This window comes from Anabas testudineus, chromosome 18, assembly GCF_900324465.2.
Source record: "Anabas testudineus chromosome 18, fAnaTes1.2, whole genome shotgun sequence".
NCBI lineage: Eukaryota > Metazoa > Chordata > Actinopteri > Anabantiformes > Anabantidae > Anabas > Anabas testudineus.
Window position 1 is genome coordinate 14359594 of NC_046627.1, and position 17066 is coordinate 14376659.

At 40.5% G+C, this 17066-nt stretch overlaps 1 protein-coding gene across 2 annotated transcripts in view; it reads right to left on the minus strand.

Annotated features, from left to right (window-relative positions):
- Nucleotides 1-238: 238 nt before the first annotated feature.
- LOC113157298 (serine/threonine-protein phosphatase 2B catalytic subunit alpha isoform) overlaps nt 239-17066 on the minus strand; it is a 58078-nt gene continuing 41250 nt past the window's right edge. Inside the window, exons 9-15 of one of the 2 annotated variants that reach the window (XM_026352697.1) lie at nt 11426-11551; nt 11000-11071; nt 8500-8584; nt 8296-8393; nt 7739-7747; nt 5315-5344; nt 239-2050 (exon numbers count right to left, since the gene is read on the minus strand). In XM_026352697.1, the coding sequence (XP_026208482.1) occupies nt 1848-2050; nt 5315-5344; nt 7739-7747; nt 8296-8393; nt 8500-8584; nt 11000-11071; nt 11426-11551 (623 nt within the window). In that variant the 3' untranslated portion in view covers nt 239-1847. The remainder of the gene's footprint in view (nt 2051-5314; nt 5345-7738; nt 7748-8295; nt 8394-8499; nt 8585-10999; nt 11072-11425; nt 11552-17066) is intronic. The other variant, XM_026352696.1, reaches the window with a different exon arrangement.

The window sequence follows — 17066 nt, forward strand, 5'->3', positions numbered from 1 at the left end:
CGGAAAGGCTTTAAAGCCCTCTCCGCTTCCCCTCTCGAACTCTGAGGTGTGACTGTATTTATTGTTGGCTACTGTGGCTTCCTTGCGTGTTTCAGTTTATGGATGAAGGTGAGCGTGTTTTCTGTGATTTTACTGGATATCGGCTGAGCTGTACAAACAAACAAACAAAAACGGGGACATATTAATTGGCGCAGGGACGGTGTAGAAAATTCAGAGGCACTCATACACAGAAGAATCATTTCAAGGTGAAATTCATGCACATTTTTATTGAACAGTTATATAAAATACTTTTCATAGTTGCAAGTGCATGCCTCATCTGCCAACAGTTTTGAAGTTAAATTACAAAAGCAAGGCTTCATGTCGTGTAGTGAATTACTTGGGCACTTAAGCAGTTCTTAAAAAAGATCAAAGTATTATTTTATTTTTTTTGTTTCATCTTAAAGTATTGAGCAGTATCAAACCCGTAACTGATATACAAAGCAGAGTTCCAAATAATAATAATAATATTAATAATAATAATAATAATAGTAATCATAATCAAATTACACTTTCTGTGGCACATTTACAAAACAGAACAAAACCGATTTACCTGTTATATGACACAAACAGCTAATCATGCATTTTTGAGTTACACGTGTAACCACACACCTCACAAGAATTGCCAAACATGCTTAATTGGACTGTGTGCACTTACAAGCGCAGGTTAAAAATATGATTTCTCATCCATCTTAGATAATTAAATGCTTCAATTAGAAAAGAAGTCGAAGGCATAGAGCATCATGGTGTTAATTGAAAGTATGCAGGTATACGTTTTCCAGTATATGTTCACTAAAGCGCAATATATTTCAAAACAGGCCTCCACAGCCAAGGTATTCAGATGTTCTATCTCCTTTGTTTGATTTTTATAAAACATGCATAGGCAGACACTTTATTGTATTCTTTTTTTCCTTTTTTTTTTTACACAATATAGGTTCTCTATTTTTACTTTGTTCGCAATACTTAAAGAGGAAAAAAAAAAATTAACACTCAATTCCAGCAAGCCACAATAAATCTACCCCCCCGTCCCCCGTTCCAAAAGAGACAAAAATAAAACATATTTGCAAATGATAGATAGGTAAATGTAAATTCCAGTTATGAAACTCAAGAAAATAGGTATTCATTACCGAGTTATTTAGCCATTATACAGAAAAATCAGGTCAAAGCACACACCAAAATAACCTGAGGTAAGCATATGTACAAAACCATAAAACGTTCCATTATTTGGCATTTCAACAACATTGCAACATTCTTTTTAAGACTGCCTAATTAATTTTAGAGCTATTTTATAAGAGTAGCAAAAAAACGTTATCAATAAATAGTCCTTATTTATTTTGTACACCCTTATATGTTAAAAACATTATCTCATGTTCTGTCCTTTTTAGTGCTGTAGTTTTGTAAACGTACAATAGTTAGTAAGAAGTTACACGACTTTCCATTCCGGTGTCAATGAGCAAGGGTCTTTCAAGAAAAGAAAAAAAAAAGAAAAAATTAAATAAAAACAAATCACCTTTAAGATCTCCCTATCCTGTCTTTCTCGCTGACATACTGTGGTGTGGTGTAGCATCAAGCACAATAAAGGCCTGATTGTTCAGAAATGTGAACCGGCAATAACTTAACAGATTTGACTATGAAGGCATATCCAAAGACTAGCAAGTGAGATGTCCCCCCGGTGTGAGTCATAGATGCCTCCCCCCTCCACACTCCAACACTCTTACACCCTTTGCCCCTCTTTTCTACGGTGGCGGGCCGTGGTGAGGCTGGGGGGGTGGGGCAGCCCCGTCGGCCAAGGTGGCGCCTGCTGCTGGCCTTCACTGGATGTTGCTGCCGCTGCTGGTGCTTCCCTTGGCGTCTGTGCCGTTGGTCTCCGAAGACATGGCCTTATTCAGGGAGTTGAGGCTGGCGTCCGAGGGCAACGCATCTCGCCGCGGCGGCATCCTCTCGTTGATACGATCCAGTCCCTTCGCCTCCTCGAAGCTGGTGATCTTGTGCTGGGGCGAGAAGCCTTTGATGGCTGTTGAGATGCAAGCAAAATGGGGGAGAAGAGGAGAGATCAGGACATATTTTAGTAAGGAGAGGTTTAACAGTTAAAAGAATGGGGGGGTCACGCTTGCTCACATTCACCCACACATCACCAGATTTGGCTCGTGTTTCGTTTGGTCTCAGTTAATGGAATTGTTGCAACGAAAACTTCAACTGCATCCATGATAAATGAGTAACTGAAAAACTTGTTGACACTAGATGTATGTGCAAGGTGTTGATCCCTGAAGACCTTGATTTTGAGGAATAGTTTGACATTTTGGGAATTATGTTATAAAATTATATTGCATATAAAATAGAAACATGCTAGCCTGGCTCTGTTTGAAGGTAACAGTCCTTTCAGCAACTCTAACACTAACTAACTAACTAACTAAAGAAGCCAAAATCATTTTTTATTTTTCTGTTTTTTTTTATTCTAATAATAATATTTTATGTGGACTCCTTGTTGTACCTTTAGCTACATTTTTGCTAAGCTAAGCTAAGCTATGCTAAGCTAACCAGCAGCTGATTTTACTGAACAGACACTGGCTATATGAGAGTGCGGCTGAAGTTTACTGTTTCGCTGTACACAAAGGGTTGAAGAAACATATTTCCCCAAATGTCAAACATTTCCTTCAGCCGAACATGAAAAACTTGAAGAATGATGCCACATGAATCTATGCTGTTGGGTACAACATGAAGGCTGAACTAACTCTTAAACCACTGATCTGTTTACATGTGATGTCTGTAATGGACAGCAGCTAAAATAGTACAACATGTTTACATATAATCCATTTTAAATATATAGATGCTTGAGAACATGAAAAATTTGTGTAACGGATACAACTGATTTTTTATGAAATGGCAACACATTAACACCATTTATCAGAGTTTTGAATTAAAGCAACTAGACACACTAAAGGATTAAGTAATCCTTTTAAATCTACAGAAGGCACTCCTGGCATCAGGGTCAACAGGTTTTCACTGTGCCATCAATCCATGCTGTAAACAATGTCTGTAAAAACACATTTACAACATTTAGAATTACCATTTTGTACTGCTTTTTTATGTTCAACATTATAAGCACTTCTTAAAAATATACCTAGAGCTAAAACATGGCTAATATTGAAAAATGGATTGACTCTGGCACGTGTCAGGCCACCTGAGGACCCCAAACATCCAGATCACCTCATCACGTCACATTTTAAAAAACGACAAGAGAGGGAGGATGATCAAAGAGACAAAAAAAACAAAAACAAACAAACAAAAAATAAACTAGGGGAAGGGTAAAAAACAAAATACAGAGTGGAGCCCACTGAGACATTCACGTCCACAAAATAGAACCACGTTGAGACTGAGCTCACGTACAAAGACACTACAAAGGTACTTGGGGTGCTAACAACTTGTTTAGTCTGCTTGGAGCATGCAGCAATTAAGGTTTTGCTTGAGGTTATGAGGGGTGGAGGTCACAATACAATTTAAATTGGAATTAAATAAAAACAGGATCATATTATATTGAACTGAATAATGGAATCAGCAGGACAATCAAAAACTGATGCTTTAAAAAAAACCCACTGAAATGAATAAAATCAGGCTGATTTGCTGCAATAACATCTCAATTATGGATCTGAGACTGTTTTATTCAGTTCACTGGCATGTTTTTAAGTGTTTTCAATTCAGAATAATTCCAATATTCAGCTTGATCGAGTTTCATTTCAGCCCATTTTTAACTACAACAAACTTTTGTTACTTCCACCTTTCATAAGGTCTGGGGGTCTTCATGGTAGTACAAACTCAGATTAATACAAGATGAATGACCCTTTACTAGAATGAGATGGGGCTCTTTTTAGAAAACAAATTGGGAAGCGTGGAAGAGGGCACGATGGGTAGCGTAGTTGTGTTGCTGCATAGCACAGGTCAGACACAGGTAATTAGCAGCTCACTGGAAAGAACACGACACAGCAGGGCCACAGAGGATCCACATGGAGAGAGAAGCAGAGAAGTGTCTAGACACTACAATGGACTGTCCTCTGTGGGGCTAAAGAGGAAGTACTGGACAATTTCCATGTAAATAGCAGCTGGCATACTACTATTTAGCTCGCAGTTGAGGTTGTTCTTGCGCCAAGAGCGATGTAAATAATTTCTTTTTTTTTTTGAGAATCCAATTTAGATTTCAAAGCCTCCTGTGGAGCATTTGTTTCTATTAATTCAGATTCAACTAAGAAAAATGAAATGCAACAACAATACACAACTGCTTCAGCTGTTTCAAAGGGGAAATACCATCTTAAGTTTCATAGCAAGACTTCACTGCATTGCGCGAGGGCAGAGCAGGGGTTATATTGTAGAAAGAGATTAAGCATAGTAAAACTATGATGTTGAGTCATTTAGGGGACTCCCTTCCTCTTGTAAACTTCATACAGTTTCACATAAGACCACTCAGTTTACAGTATTGCTTTCTTTGTATCCTTATTAACCTATTTTACACGAATCTGCTGATTCTCTTTGTCTTTTATTCTACATGAAGTGGGAACATCTCTAAAGTGGATTTTTTAAGGCTGAGATACGTATTTTTTTTACAATTTCCGTAACACATTGTTGTTACGGAAATTGGCCAACATACATGTACACTCTGATACAAACACATTTTCAATTTAGCTGTCTAGTTGTAGTGCTGTAGACAAAGTCTGCTGTTCCAGCCGCTATCTGGCAGAATCTTGGTACAGCTGCCAAATGACCTGATAATACCCATGTATTCACACTTCCCACATTTATGTGAGTGTGAATTTGCATTTCCTCAAGTGCTATGTCTTTCCTGGATCTTGATTGTCTGAATTTAATCACATTAAATTTCAAAAATGAGAAGTAACACAGAACCTAACTGACATTAGAGCATATTGTACTGCATAATCATTCTGGTAAATGCAACATAGCATTTGTGATAGTTGATATTCATCTTGTTATGTAATCTAAAAACGAGCTGAAGGTTTACATTTAAAATTTGCTTTGCACTCACACTCACAGTATGCCGCCTGTGATTGTGAAATCTGTGCTATGAAATCCGTTCCCCTTTCAAACGTGTGTGACCACAGGATTTCCTAATTACTTACTTCTTTTTTCTCCGTTAACACTATGCCACATTTGGTTAGCCCAAACACCCAACACACTCTATTCAAGCACCAGCGAGATGGATGAAAACCCAGCGGAGCCCCCTGTCTATTGCTATGAAAAGCAACAGAAGAGGGCAGCTAGACCCATTTACCTTCGTCAGCCTCAATAGCTTCAATAGTAGCTGAAGAGAAGAAGAGGGGGGTTGCAAAACGAATGAGAGAAGTGAGCAGAGGAGTTTATTTTGTCCCAGGAACAAGTCAATGAGCAGCAAAGACAGCCAATGGTGACAACAAAGGTTAACGTCATCTCCACATTTTATGACAAAAGACACATGGATGTTAGCAAAGAAGAGGAAAAGGAAGAGGAGTGGAAAGAGCCTTAGCTGTTTGTTTGTTTTTTTGGTTGTTGTCGAGTTCCACATCTGTAAAAGGAAAGTGACACGTTTGCAGCAGCGAACAACCTCGGTGAGAGGATTGCATCGTTGCCGCACTTTGAAAAAGCCTGACGAGTTGATGTAGTGATAGAGAAAAATGAAAACTGCGGGGAGCACTGACAGCAAATACAGCACAGTAAAGCGAAAAATGAACGAGTTCTACACTGTCAACAGCACTTGGACCAACAGTAAGCGGGGAGTCTAAGTGTGCAGTGCCACATGTATGATTGTAGACACATGGAGCAGAGTTGGTGTTGTGTGCAGCATGACTCAGCATCTTTTGATGAGACATATCAAAAGTGCTGTTGTTCTTTTGTGACGTGCGAAGGGAAGAAAACCTTAGTATTTGAACCACTTACCAATTCTTTTTACAGTCGACCTTGAAATTAAAAATTAGCACATAGTGCGACTGTGTCACTCGGGTTTACACAAAGACATAGATGAGGCAGAAGGTGACAGCAAAGTAGCGGCTTTACGCCATTAAAGACTACAGACTATGTCGCCACGAGGATGAGGAAAAGAAATAAATAAATAAAAGGCAACAATAGCAACGGACAAAGTGGATGGAGCCAACATTACAGTAGAAGCACACTCGAGTGTACCTAGAAAAGGAAAGCAATGTGATTCTACTAATGTTGCAACAGGAATCTCTGAACATCACTCTGCCTCCACTGGGGTTCTCTTCATTAGTGTCATCTGCTATTTCAAAGACTTCAAAACAAAGACCAGGCTTCCTTATTCCCACACAGGGGCAAGAAAAAGTATGTAAACACCTGTTTTTCCATATTCATCTGCAAAAGTCACAAAGTATAAATGAACACGATGTGCTTAAACAATTACTGAACATGCCCAGTAGACATTCAACATGAACACTTCGATTAAGGTTCATGTTCATACTGAATAATTCAACTTAAGTTTTATCAGGTTAATAAAACTATTTTTGCAAAGTGATTTATGTGGAAAACTTCAGACACACACTGGTGTTTTTGGGAGAGCAGTAGCTTCCTCCGTCATCTCCTGCCTTGGTCTTTGTGTTTTCCTAACTGTGGACTGATGAATATCTTAACTGCTTGAAATCACTTTGTAATGCTTTCCAGGCAACATGTTTTCATATGATCCCTTTTTTTTTTTTGTTTAAGCAAGCTTAGTAACTTAAACTTTTAATCTTTAAGCTGTTGTTGAGGTCATTAGTAGTCACATACTTTTTCCAGCCTGAATGTTGGAATGATGTATTTAATATGGGAGAGGGCAATACAGTACAATGATTTGTTATCCGTTAAAATATGTTGTGTATGGTGCTTTTTTAGCAGAACTCTGAATGTACTACAAATGCTCCAAAACTACAGTTAATCTGGAGCCAAAAGATACAAAGATGTCTACTACTCACTTTTATTATATGTGTTCTGTAGATTTATGGTTAGATGTTATTTCATTTGTTTGGTCATTTCTTTCCCCACAGGGGGTTTACAAATCATGATCTGTCTGTTAACTCTCCTGCGGTGTGCAGCTACCTACGTCCTCCAAAATCAAGTCAATTTAATCTTTTAAAGTCAAAACCAAGAGGCATTCGCTTTTAACTGGCCATCCGTACTGAGGTGGATACTACTGTGTAATGTTACACATTATTTATTCATATAAATTTAAGAAAAAGTCTCTTTACAGAATGTGATATTTCGTTGAGAACAATGTGTATACAGAAAAGCTGTAGCTGTTGTTTTGGCGAGAACCTGTGTGAGGAGAGAGACGTTACGTGGATTTCTGTTTTATTTCGTGAATGAAAAGGCAGACAGCGACCACCCCCCCTTTCATTCACAGCTGGTTGTTTCAATTCCAATTTCACAGAATCCCAGCGAGTCCCACATCTGTCATGACAGAGAGCGCTGCCGAGGTCCACAACTAGCCGTGAACTTTGGATCAAAAAAAAGTGACCTTTTCTGACACAAGTTCAAGTAACTTTGCAGTGTTTGGAAAGGCATTTGAAAAAAAAAAAGCACTCACTTCCTCGCTGCAGCAGCTTGTTAAACTAATTAAGGGAGTGTTTGGAATTCAACATGAGAGGGTGAACTGAGCTCTAAACTCGTATCACAGAAAAGAAAGAAAAGAAAAAGAAACACAACAGAATACTTGCACAACCGATTATACCTGCAGTTTCTAGGGAGAAAGGAGAAAGAAAAAGATACAGGTAATATTTGAGATAAAGCCAGGGGAATACAGAAAGCGACGGGAATGAGAAGACAGGGTATTAACAGGGACATCAAAGGTAGATACATTTGAGAAGACATAGGGACAAAAAAAAATCTGCTGAATGTATTTTACATTGGTTGGGAACAGGGGACTCTATGCTAAATACAACTTGATATTTATAGTCATTTATCCAGGGTGAAACCAAATTTTAAACTACATTAAAGCTAAAAACAAACTACATAGGGCAGCTGCTGTAGTATTTAACTAAACATACTGTAGCAGGTACTAAGAAGAAACATTCAACTTCTCTTACACTATCATTTTAAGGAAGCAATTTGAAATTCTAGGACCATCACTGGGGGGAAAAGTGAAGGCGTCTGTATCCACACTATTCCCTAAACACTGAGTTAGCACTTCATTCAGGGTTTTGCTGCGTAAGAGGAATATGTGTCTATGTGAGAATCCCTTCTGGAGGCAGTAGATGGGGCACTCCGGGTATTTGGTGTCAGTCTTACCATTCTGCAGCTTTTCTTTTCCACCAGACAGCACTCCGCTTGGTAGCATGCCTGTTGGGGTGAGTCCCTTCAGCGTCAGCACGCTCTCACTCTCCTCTCTGAAATACCAACACAGACATCAGTGAGGTAAAAAAAATGCTAAACGAAGTAGCATTTAAGGTAACGGGACACAAACACGTACTGGAGGTTTTCTGGTTTGCATACCTGAGCACAGAGAATACTCTGGCCATCTTGCCAATGGCACGGATCTTGTTGCGGATGACCTCCTTACGAGCAGAAGCTGTGGCACCTGGAAAGGACATATGAAGTGTGACTAGTGTGCATAAAACCTTGTTGTGTGGAACTGCATTACCTGCGTGGTTGTTTCATTTTTTTTTTTTACTACCATAACATTTAGTAAATGTGCTAAGACAGAGCATATTTGTCGGACTAGTAGTTTTATCCAGAGGTGCATCAGAAGAACACGATGCAAACACAATGTGGTTACTGAAGCCTGAAGTTTAAATTATACAAAGTAGTTTGAATCCTTCCACACATCACAACAACTGAGTGATTCTCAGTATTCAGTGCATTCATGCTGCTATTATAACGCTAACATACACGCTTTGCCCAGGTAGTTTTAATTTTAAACGCTTGAACTACACGATGCCTGTTGCTCATCCAAACATGTCTTTTCAGCACGTTGGATGACTCCAATTGAACGTTCCTGTGTTTTTCACTGCGGAGACTCAAACAGGATTTTTCCTGGACTGGAAAACAAGACTTTGTTTTAATAGACCCCCTTTTGCAGAATAACAGTTTCGAGGCCCAAGGGAGCCTGTTCGGAAAATGCATGGGTATGAAGGATGGAAATGAAGATGATGTGCGGTGATAGGATGAGTAAAGGAAAAAGCTGACAGTCTTTCTGTCATCCTCAGCTACATAAATCATTTTTACTTCAAAATATGTTTATCCAGATGATTGATCCCCTGCAGTAGCACCAATTCTTTACAACACATACATTGATTTGGCTAATGGGAATAACCTTTCTCTGAATAGTTTTTTGTTGATGTGTCAGACTCGCCCTTGGCTGAAGCAGGAGCATGTAACTGTAACAATACAGACATTTATTTTTTTGGAGAACAACTTCATTTAAAGCAACAGCAGCACATGTTAGAGAGCTTTAAACAGTGACATTAGTTGACAGACTACAGTTGAAATGCAGAGAGCAAGCACTGGACTAGTCTGTCTACCGCTACACACACCGCTATAGCTAGTGTTTGTACCTTTTTTGGGGGGATATATTAGCTGTCCTTCTCATGAAACACCCCCCGACGAGAAGACAAGAGAAAGGACAGAAAAATCAGTGAATGGCTGTAGAATGAAAGAGGACGCGGCGAAGAGAGAGGGGAGGGGGGTGGTCAACATGGTGAAATAAGACTCAAGAAAGCACGAGTGTAAAGAAAAGCGATGCCTTGAACACAAAACTCTGGAAAACATAGAAAAGAGAAATTAGATGAGGCAAAACCAAGGTAGTGACAGCATGACAGACAGAGAGAGAGAGAGAGAGAGAAACAAGACTGTGAAGAAGTGAGGTTTGAAAATATCAACATAATGGCAACTGGAAACCATGGAAACAATAGCAGAAAAAGAGCAGGGCAAGAAAACCATGGGTGAGAAAGTCAAAGGAAGGAACAATCCAAATGTCAACATAGTGAAAATTAATAACATATATGAGAGTGGAGATGGCTGCAAGAACTAAAGTAGAAAAAAAAAGAAATGAGCTTAAGAGGAGAAACATAAGTGAAAGTGAGCAGGGAAACAGAAAATAAAGAACCAAGTGAATGAGTCTGAGGAAAATGAGATGTTAAAGGACGGCTAATTGTTTTAGACACTATACTGTATGAAGTGAGCCACTGTCCAAATCAATATGTGCTTATTAGTACAGTAATGTCAATTAAATATCAGAAGTTAGGAGGTTTATTTTCCAGTTACTGCAATGATAGGACATTTATATGAAATTTATTAGCCAATCATCTGAACCTTAATTCACTCAACTTGTAGCATTTAAATGTCTTAAAATGTTTCACATGTGGCTGAAGTCTGGCGATATCCTGACACTCCACCCGTGGGTGTTGTTTATAGAGTCAACTCATGTGCATCAGTAAACACAAAGGGAGAGAGGAGGAAAGGCTGGTGAGATCATGTCCTGTTTAGCAGCTCAGGGTGGGGCAAGCAGAAGGAAACTGGTCATCTCACTGCAGATAAGCTGTAACCTGGGATCAAACTGGTGATTTTAACTCGCCACTACTACTCTATATGGGGATAAAAGGCATGAATGACTTACTGTGACGTTTGAACTCATAAGGACGTGCAGCGCAGCACGAAGTGAAGCAGTAGAACAAAACCTCCAACAATATGATTAAAGGCATTTTGTCCCTTAAATCTAGATATTTTTAGACTTCTGAAGGATTCACTGATTTCTGGATTGTCTCTCTGTTTCAGAATGGCGTGAAAAAAATATTTTAAATATGAATATATATAAATTGTATGTCCTGAAGATAGAGCTGAGTAACCATGGCATATGGAAACATACCAACAATGTGCATGTGAGGTTTTGAGTGTGTGTGAATGTGTGTGAATGGCACTCTTATTTGCAGATTACTCCCTCTAGTGGAGTTGAGGCAAACTGCAGTGAGAATCTTTTTTTTTTTTTTTTTTTTACCGTCCAGCTCTTCATCAGTCGTCAGCTCATCGTTGGAGCAGATGCTCAATACGTTCACTAGCATCTCAGTCACTGCAAAAAAACAAAAAACAAAAAGGTTAAGACGATTAATGATTACTCGTATGTCTGGGTCATGTGATGATAGTAGAGATACAAAGCCACACAAACACACACACCCAGAAAGCAGTGATTACATCAGTGATCTTTCAACATTGCTACCAATTGGGTCACACCCAAAACAGGCTTCCTAGAGTGAGCAGCTGGATGGTGTAGTTAGTGGTAAGATCACTGCCCCCTTCAAGATATTGGTTGTGTTGTGTGTATATTTGACTGTGTGATTTGTGCTATGTTTTATATTCATACATATTATATTCTTGTGTCACATATGTTAAATAAAACATAGTGTGCATGCGTATACATGCTCACCCTTCTCGCCGACAAAGGGTAGAGACCAGGTGAAAACGTCCATGAAGTTGGGCAGCCAGTAGGGGTGAGGTGAGCAGTTGAACTGTCGGATGTTCATGACGTTGTTCTCGTACTTCAGCACCGCCGCTGCACAGAGAAAGAAAAGACAACTATGTCCACGTGTGTAAAGAGGCATATAATAAATGTTCTGAGCCCCTCATTAATGGTCAATAGGTTGACCAATACATTAGAAACACTTCTTCATATAATCGACACCAATACAACTTCAAGCAGTCTCCAAATCAGGTTTTGAGTCCAAAACAGAAGAAACTAAGAACAAAAACAAAAAACAAATCAAACTCTCAAAGTCTCGGTCCATTACCGGCCCGCATCCTGTTCCTAACCACCATTTGCACATAATGTATGGCTTCAGCAGATCGTACTGAGGTACATTCTGTATGAAGGCTTTCATTAGTCAGAGGAGAGCAGCCCACAAAGTACTCAGCCTGTAGTGCCAAGAAACAAGAAAGGTTGTTGGAGAACATCACATCTGAAAGGACAAGCAACACCAAAAGAAATGTAAACCCCCCGACCACAGTGAAAACAATTGTTTTAGAAATAAAATGATCATGAAATAGAGGACGAAGATATTTTTTACTAGTAAATAAAGGTTTCTTCTTTAAACTAAAATAGTATTCTCTCCTGTAGATGGTCTCTTCTTCCTAAACTTTTAAACGCAGCATTGCCGACACAAAGTTTACATAAAAGAAAGTTCTTGCTGTGTTTTTTTTCCCATGTATTATTTCTAGCTAATGATTCATTAGCTGCAGGTGAAAAAAACCTAAGATTGAGGAGAAAACTGTTATTAACACCAAGACTGAAGTCTGGATGGAAATCAAGATGTTGTCAGACGCCATCAGTCAACCTCTGGCGGCAACAGTGAAAAAAGGAGCCAGTATTAATCTACCCACACAAAGATAAAATAAATAAATAACATTTAAGGTGTAAAAAACTAAAATTTGCATTTGTCAATCTCTTGCTCTGACAGAAAGACTAATATAAATGGAAAATTGCAAATGGAATTACAGCTTAAAAAAATGCACAAGCACCAAGATGAAGGTAGCCAGCGTATAGAGGGAAGGGGAAAAAAATCAATAACCGTTTGCCCCCCTCTGGAACATTTCCTCTGCGTATTGATTACGGCCCCCAGTTAGCAGAACATGGCTGTCAGTTGCAGGATTGCATTCATGAAAAACAGAATAATGTCAAAGAAACACATGGCTCAGCGTTTGGGGCTCTTTGAGTGTGAGCACTTTTAATTAGTTAACAGAAAAGCGTCAATATGTGGTAAGAAGGGGAGAGGGGGGGGGGGCAGACAGGGAAAGGGAGGTTAGGTAATGAGGGGGCCAAGCTTGTAATAGTAATGAACACCACATGAAGGTGATTAGAAAAGCCTCAAATTGGAGCCTCCAGGCTGGTGGACGAACAGTGCAGTAGTCTTTGAAAATGTGTTTCCTTAATTCTACTGATGTGCTGCCTCGAATACTGTATATCAATATATATACGCAGCATAACGTCAAGAAATCCCTGTTTCCAATACTAAATACTAGGTTAAGCTAACCAGCAGCTAGCTGTGGCACATTTAACAGACGGATAAGTCTCAGCATCAAAGTAAATGAGCTTATTCCCCTAAACTAGTCCTTTAAAATACATACAAATACCAAAAAACACAAAGACCACAATGTGTACAATTTTATAATTAAATAAATTACACAAGTTACAAGTCATATTTCTGCATTATTAAAACACATATGGTAAAATCACCTTATTTTACATTCTGTTTTATCCTAATCACATGGTCTCTGAGCACTGCGGACATAGCAACCACGTCCCAAACACTAACCATGGCATGCCCCATGTGACCTCACCCATGATTAAGGCACGGTGTGAACTTGGGTGCTGAGAAAAACATGAGAGCCGCCAAACATAAATATATCCATGCTGTATATAGAGGCCGCAGCCTCTCTCACACATGAGAGAGAGAGAGACTCTTCATCAAGATATGGGGAAAGCGGACACCAAGGCTGGGTCACCGTGGGGGACTTTCCTGCCTTGGCCTCTGTCAGGGTCGGGAATAGCAAGTCATCAAACCTGGCATCTCAAGCAGCTATAACCTTGGAGGCACCACAAATCTGGTCAGAAAAATATCCTGCTAGGCCGGGGTTTGCCTCTATGAGTGTGGAATCAGTGAGGCATGATAATGCATATAGTGCAGTAACTATGCTATCCAAGTGGTCCCTGAAGTATTGCAAAGCCTTATATCCCACTGCTATCGCCTCTCCAAGCAGCAAAGATGATCGTACGCACGTTCTCCAACACACAGAGACAAATCTCCTGCAGCGGAACATCCATATACTAAATAATTAATGTGACATTGTTATCAAGATCAACAAAACACTGCTATCCAGTCCAATAAGAAAAGCATAGTATTAGGCTGACACACTCCACTTAGACAGGCCTGTGGGTGTTAATGCATGTGCGTTGGCGTGCATGAAAGCGCGCGTGGGCAGCCATTGCATAAACATCACATACAGCATAAACATCGTCGAGGCACTTGATTGAATGCAGTCATGGAAGCCCAGAGGGGGAAAAAAGGCAGAGCGGGGGAGGAGGTCAGCTCCCCTGCCGCTGCTCTTTCAAATCGGATTCCCTTTAAAGGAACAGAAACACCCAACAACCACCCCCCCGCTCAACAGACGTGCTCGCCGAGGTCTGGGTGCGAGCATTGCATCGGTGTCAGGAGCAGCAAATGAGTTCCCAGTGATCAGATCAGCATACTAATTGCAATTATATGCAAAGTTATTTGTCGATCAGTGGCAGGACACTGCCCTCGTGGCGACCAGCTGTGAGTTCTGCGTTGAACTCCGCAGCCAAATTTACCACTGCATGACAGCCACTAGGTGTCTCTGCTGCTCCGACGGTGGTTAACAGGGTACCTGAGGCCAAGGCCCGCTGCCACGGTAACACAGATACCGTGAAGCGACACCTGCTCATTAAATATTCATAAGGGAGTGCCTCACGCCGATTTCCCCGGTAACGAGGACTGTTAAGTCTGTTTTGAGATCAGGGGGAGATTCCCGCTGTCCTGTCCCGACACTTAATGCTGACTGCATATCTGTCTCTGAGGCCTCTTGTATCATGTTCCTCTGGGTCAGTATTCCACACCAGCCACTCAGACCGTCACAGTCAATTAAATTCAGAGCTCCTCTTCCATTTAATGTCAGACGTGTGTGCATGGAAGATGAAATAAAACATGCATGTAGATGTTGACTTCTAATCAAGAAATTAACAAGATCAGTAGATCCCCAGAAGACGGGTTTAGGAGTCGAGTCTCAGTTCTGAATTAGAACTGGTTTCTTATTTAGAAGACACAGGAGGGTTCAATGTGGGTCATATTGATTCCTGAAAATCAAATCTGAGCCTATTGCACTCCCACCATCAATACTTCTGCATTTATCAATGTGTTTTTTTTTCCAATATAGTGAAAGGGAGTTATTGTAGCTCATGAGTGTGTATTAATTCACACATGACAAATCATTCAATGCAGCATGGTACAAGATAAGTGAAGGCGTCAACAGCATGGCAGGGAACCTAGACCTTTCTAGTTTTTGCCTTGCTACCTAAAATACCTGCTGCTTTATTACATATTATAATAAAAAATGAATTCAAAGGTATTTTAAGTCCCTATATATCTACACATGGATCCTCACCAAAGAGTCCTACCTGATAACTATACTCTAATATGGTTTAGATCCCAGTTGGCCTGGAAGAACAAGAAGAACCTGTTCTGCAGCTCAATATGTTTCTCGTTTATCTGGTTTGATGCAGCAGGAAAAGTTCTGTAACTCGCCTATGTTTAAAGCAAACTGAAGGGAAGCCCAGTAATGACCACAGTGATAACAGATGGGTGGGCATCTGCAGCCAGGGATACTCTTCTCGCTGGCACTCTCGACAACGAGGGAAAAACTCCCTGCTGCGGTGGCGTCATCGCTGCCCTAGCTTCCATCCTGCTATTTATTCCAGTGGCAGGGCCAGGAGCCAATCATGCCACTCCATTTCCCTTCTCCTCAAATCACCCATCTCGGCTCCCTACCAATCAGCACACCACTGCAGGCGGGAAATAAAAAAAGAAGAAGTAAAAAGCAATCTATCTATTTTGACCTGTGAGTGAACCAGGGTGATTTCACGATTCTCTTGACTTGACAGCAGCTTTTTTTTTTCCTCCCCCCAATCATTAGAGTTTCTGCTTCAACAAACCCGTCGTTCCCATTCCACCACATCATGAAACAATAACACAGGGAAGAAATTAGGCTTTAATTTGGTTATATAAGCCTTAACAGGTGTGACGGAGCTAAACCGACTACTGCTTTACTGTCTTGGGAGTGAGCTAAGAGATTAACGGTGCTGGTAACATCGCTCTCATTTAGCTTTTATTCCATCTAAGCACCAGAACCATTAGGATTCAGTTGGCTTTCCGGACCGGTCAATAGTGATGCAGCAGAAAACGTTCCATTAATACAAAACCGCAAGCAGCTGCCAACAACGGCCCCCTCCTCCCTCCTCTGCATCTCTCACTCTTCTGCAGTCACTCCGGGATCCAAACAGGGAAAACTGCTAAATCACTGCTGCTGTGTTTTTCTTTTTTTTATTTTACACAGCTTCTCTGTCAAATCAAACGCATGTGCCACTTTCTGCTTTCGTCGAAGGGGGAGCAGGGGTCAGAGGTGTGATGTGATGGACAGCTGGTCAGCGCCTGACACTCACTGCAAAACCAACAGTTTGACTTGAGAGATAAAAAGAGGGACGGGTGGCATCTCGAGGCTGGACTCACACCATGAGCATTTTTCACGTGTTGATTATCCTGACTCAGCGATAATTTCGATTGACTTCAAGCGGAGGAGGTTTTCCTTTCCTGTTTGTGTTATCTCATAGAAATTCCCCACCCACTCCCCTCTGATGGGAGGTGCAATTCTCCCCCACATGGAGAGCTTTCATTGGTTAATCCGGCCTACCCCCAACTCTAGATTGATGGGACCTGCTGATGCCTCTTCCCTCTCCTTTAAGATTTATGTGCCCACTCGATTGGCCATCAATCAGGGGACTTGCTCAGTGGGCCCTGAGATCCAACAAGAAGCTAAGAGCAGACAGATTCATTACAGAAGCTTTGGTGCTACCAGTGAACTCCACCCACATGACGGATTAGACGAGCATCAACAGCACTGCCAGGGCTGTATTAGTTACCTATGCTTGCTCCTGTTCAAGAAGATGATTGATAAAGCAAAAGATGATGATTACATAATCAACACGTGTTGAAGCTTTCAGAGCTTTGGCATTAAATAGCTGACAAGACCTTTAGCTTGAGGGATGCTTCTTTGCTTGGGTTTTTTCTATTATATTTGCATTTTTAGACAAAGATCTTGTCACTTTGAGACAAATTTAGCTCAGTGACTTCAAGCAGACAATGAATGATGAGAGAAATAAAGAACATGTATCTGTGGGTCGAAATCAAGTCACTTCTAAAAACATAGAAGTGGTTTTCTTTCTAAGTAGATGAGCTATAGTCATCACCATTAAGACAGGGGTGAAGTCCAGATCATTGCAG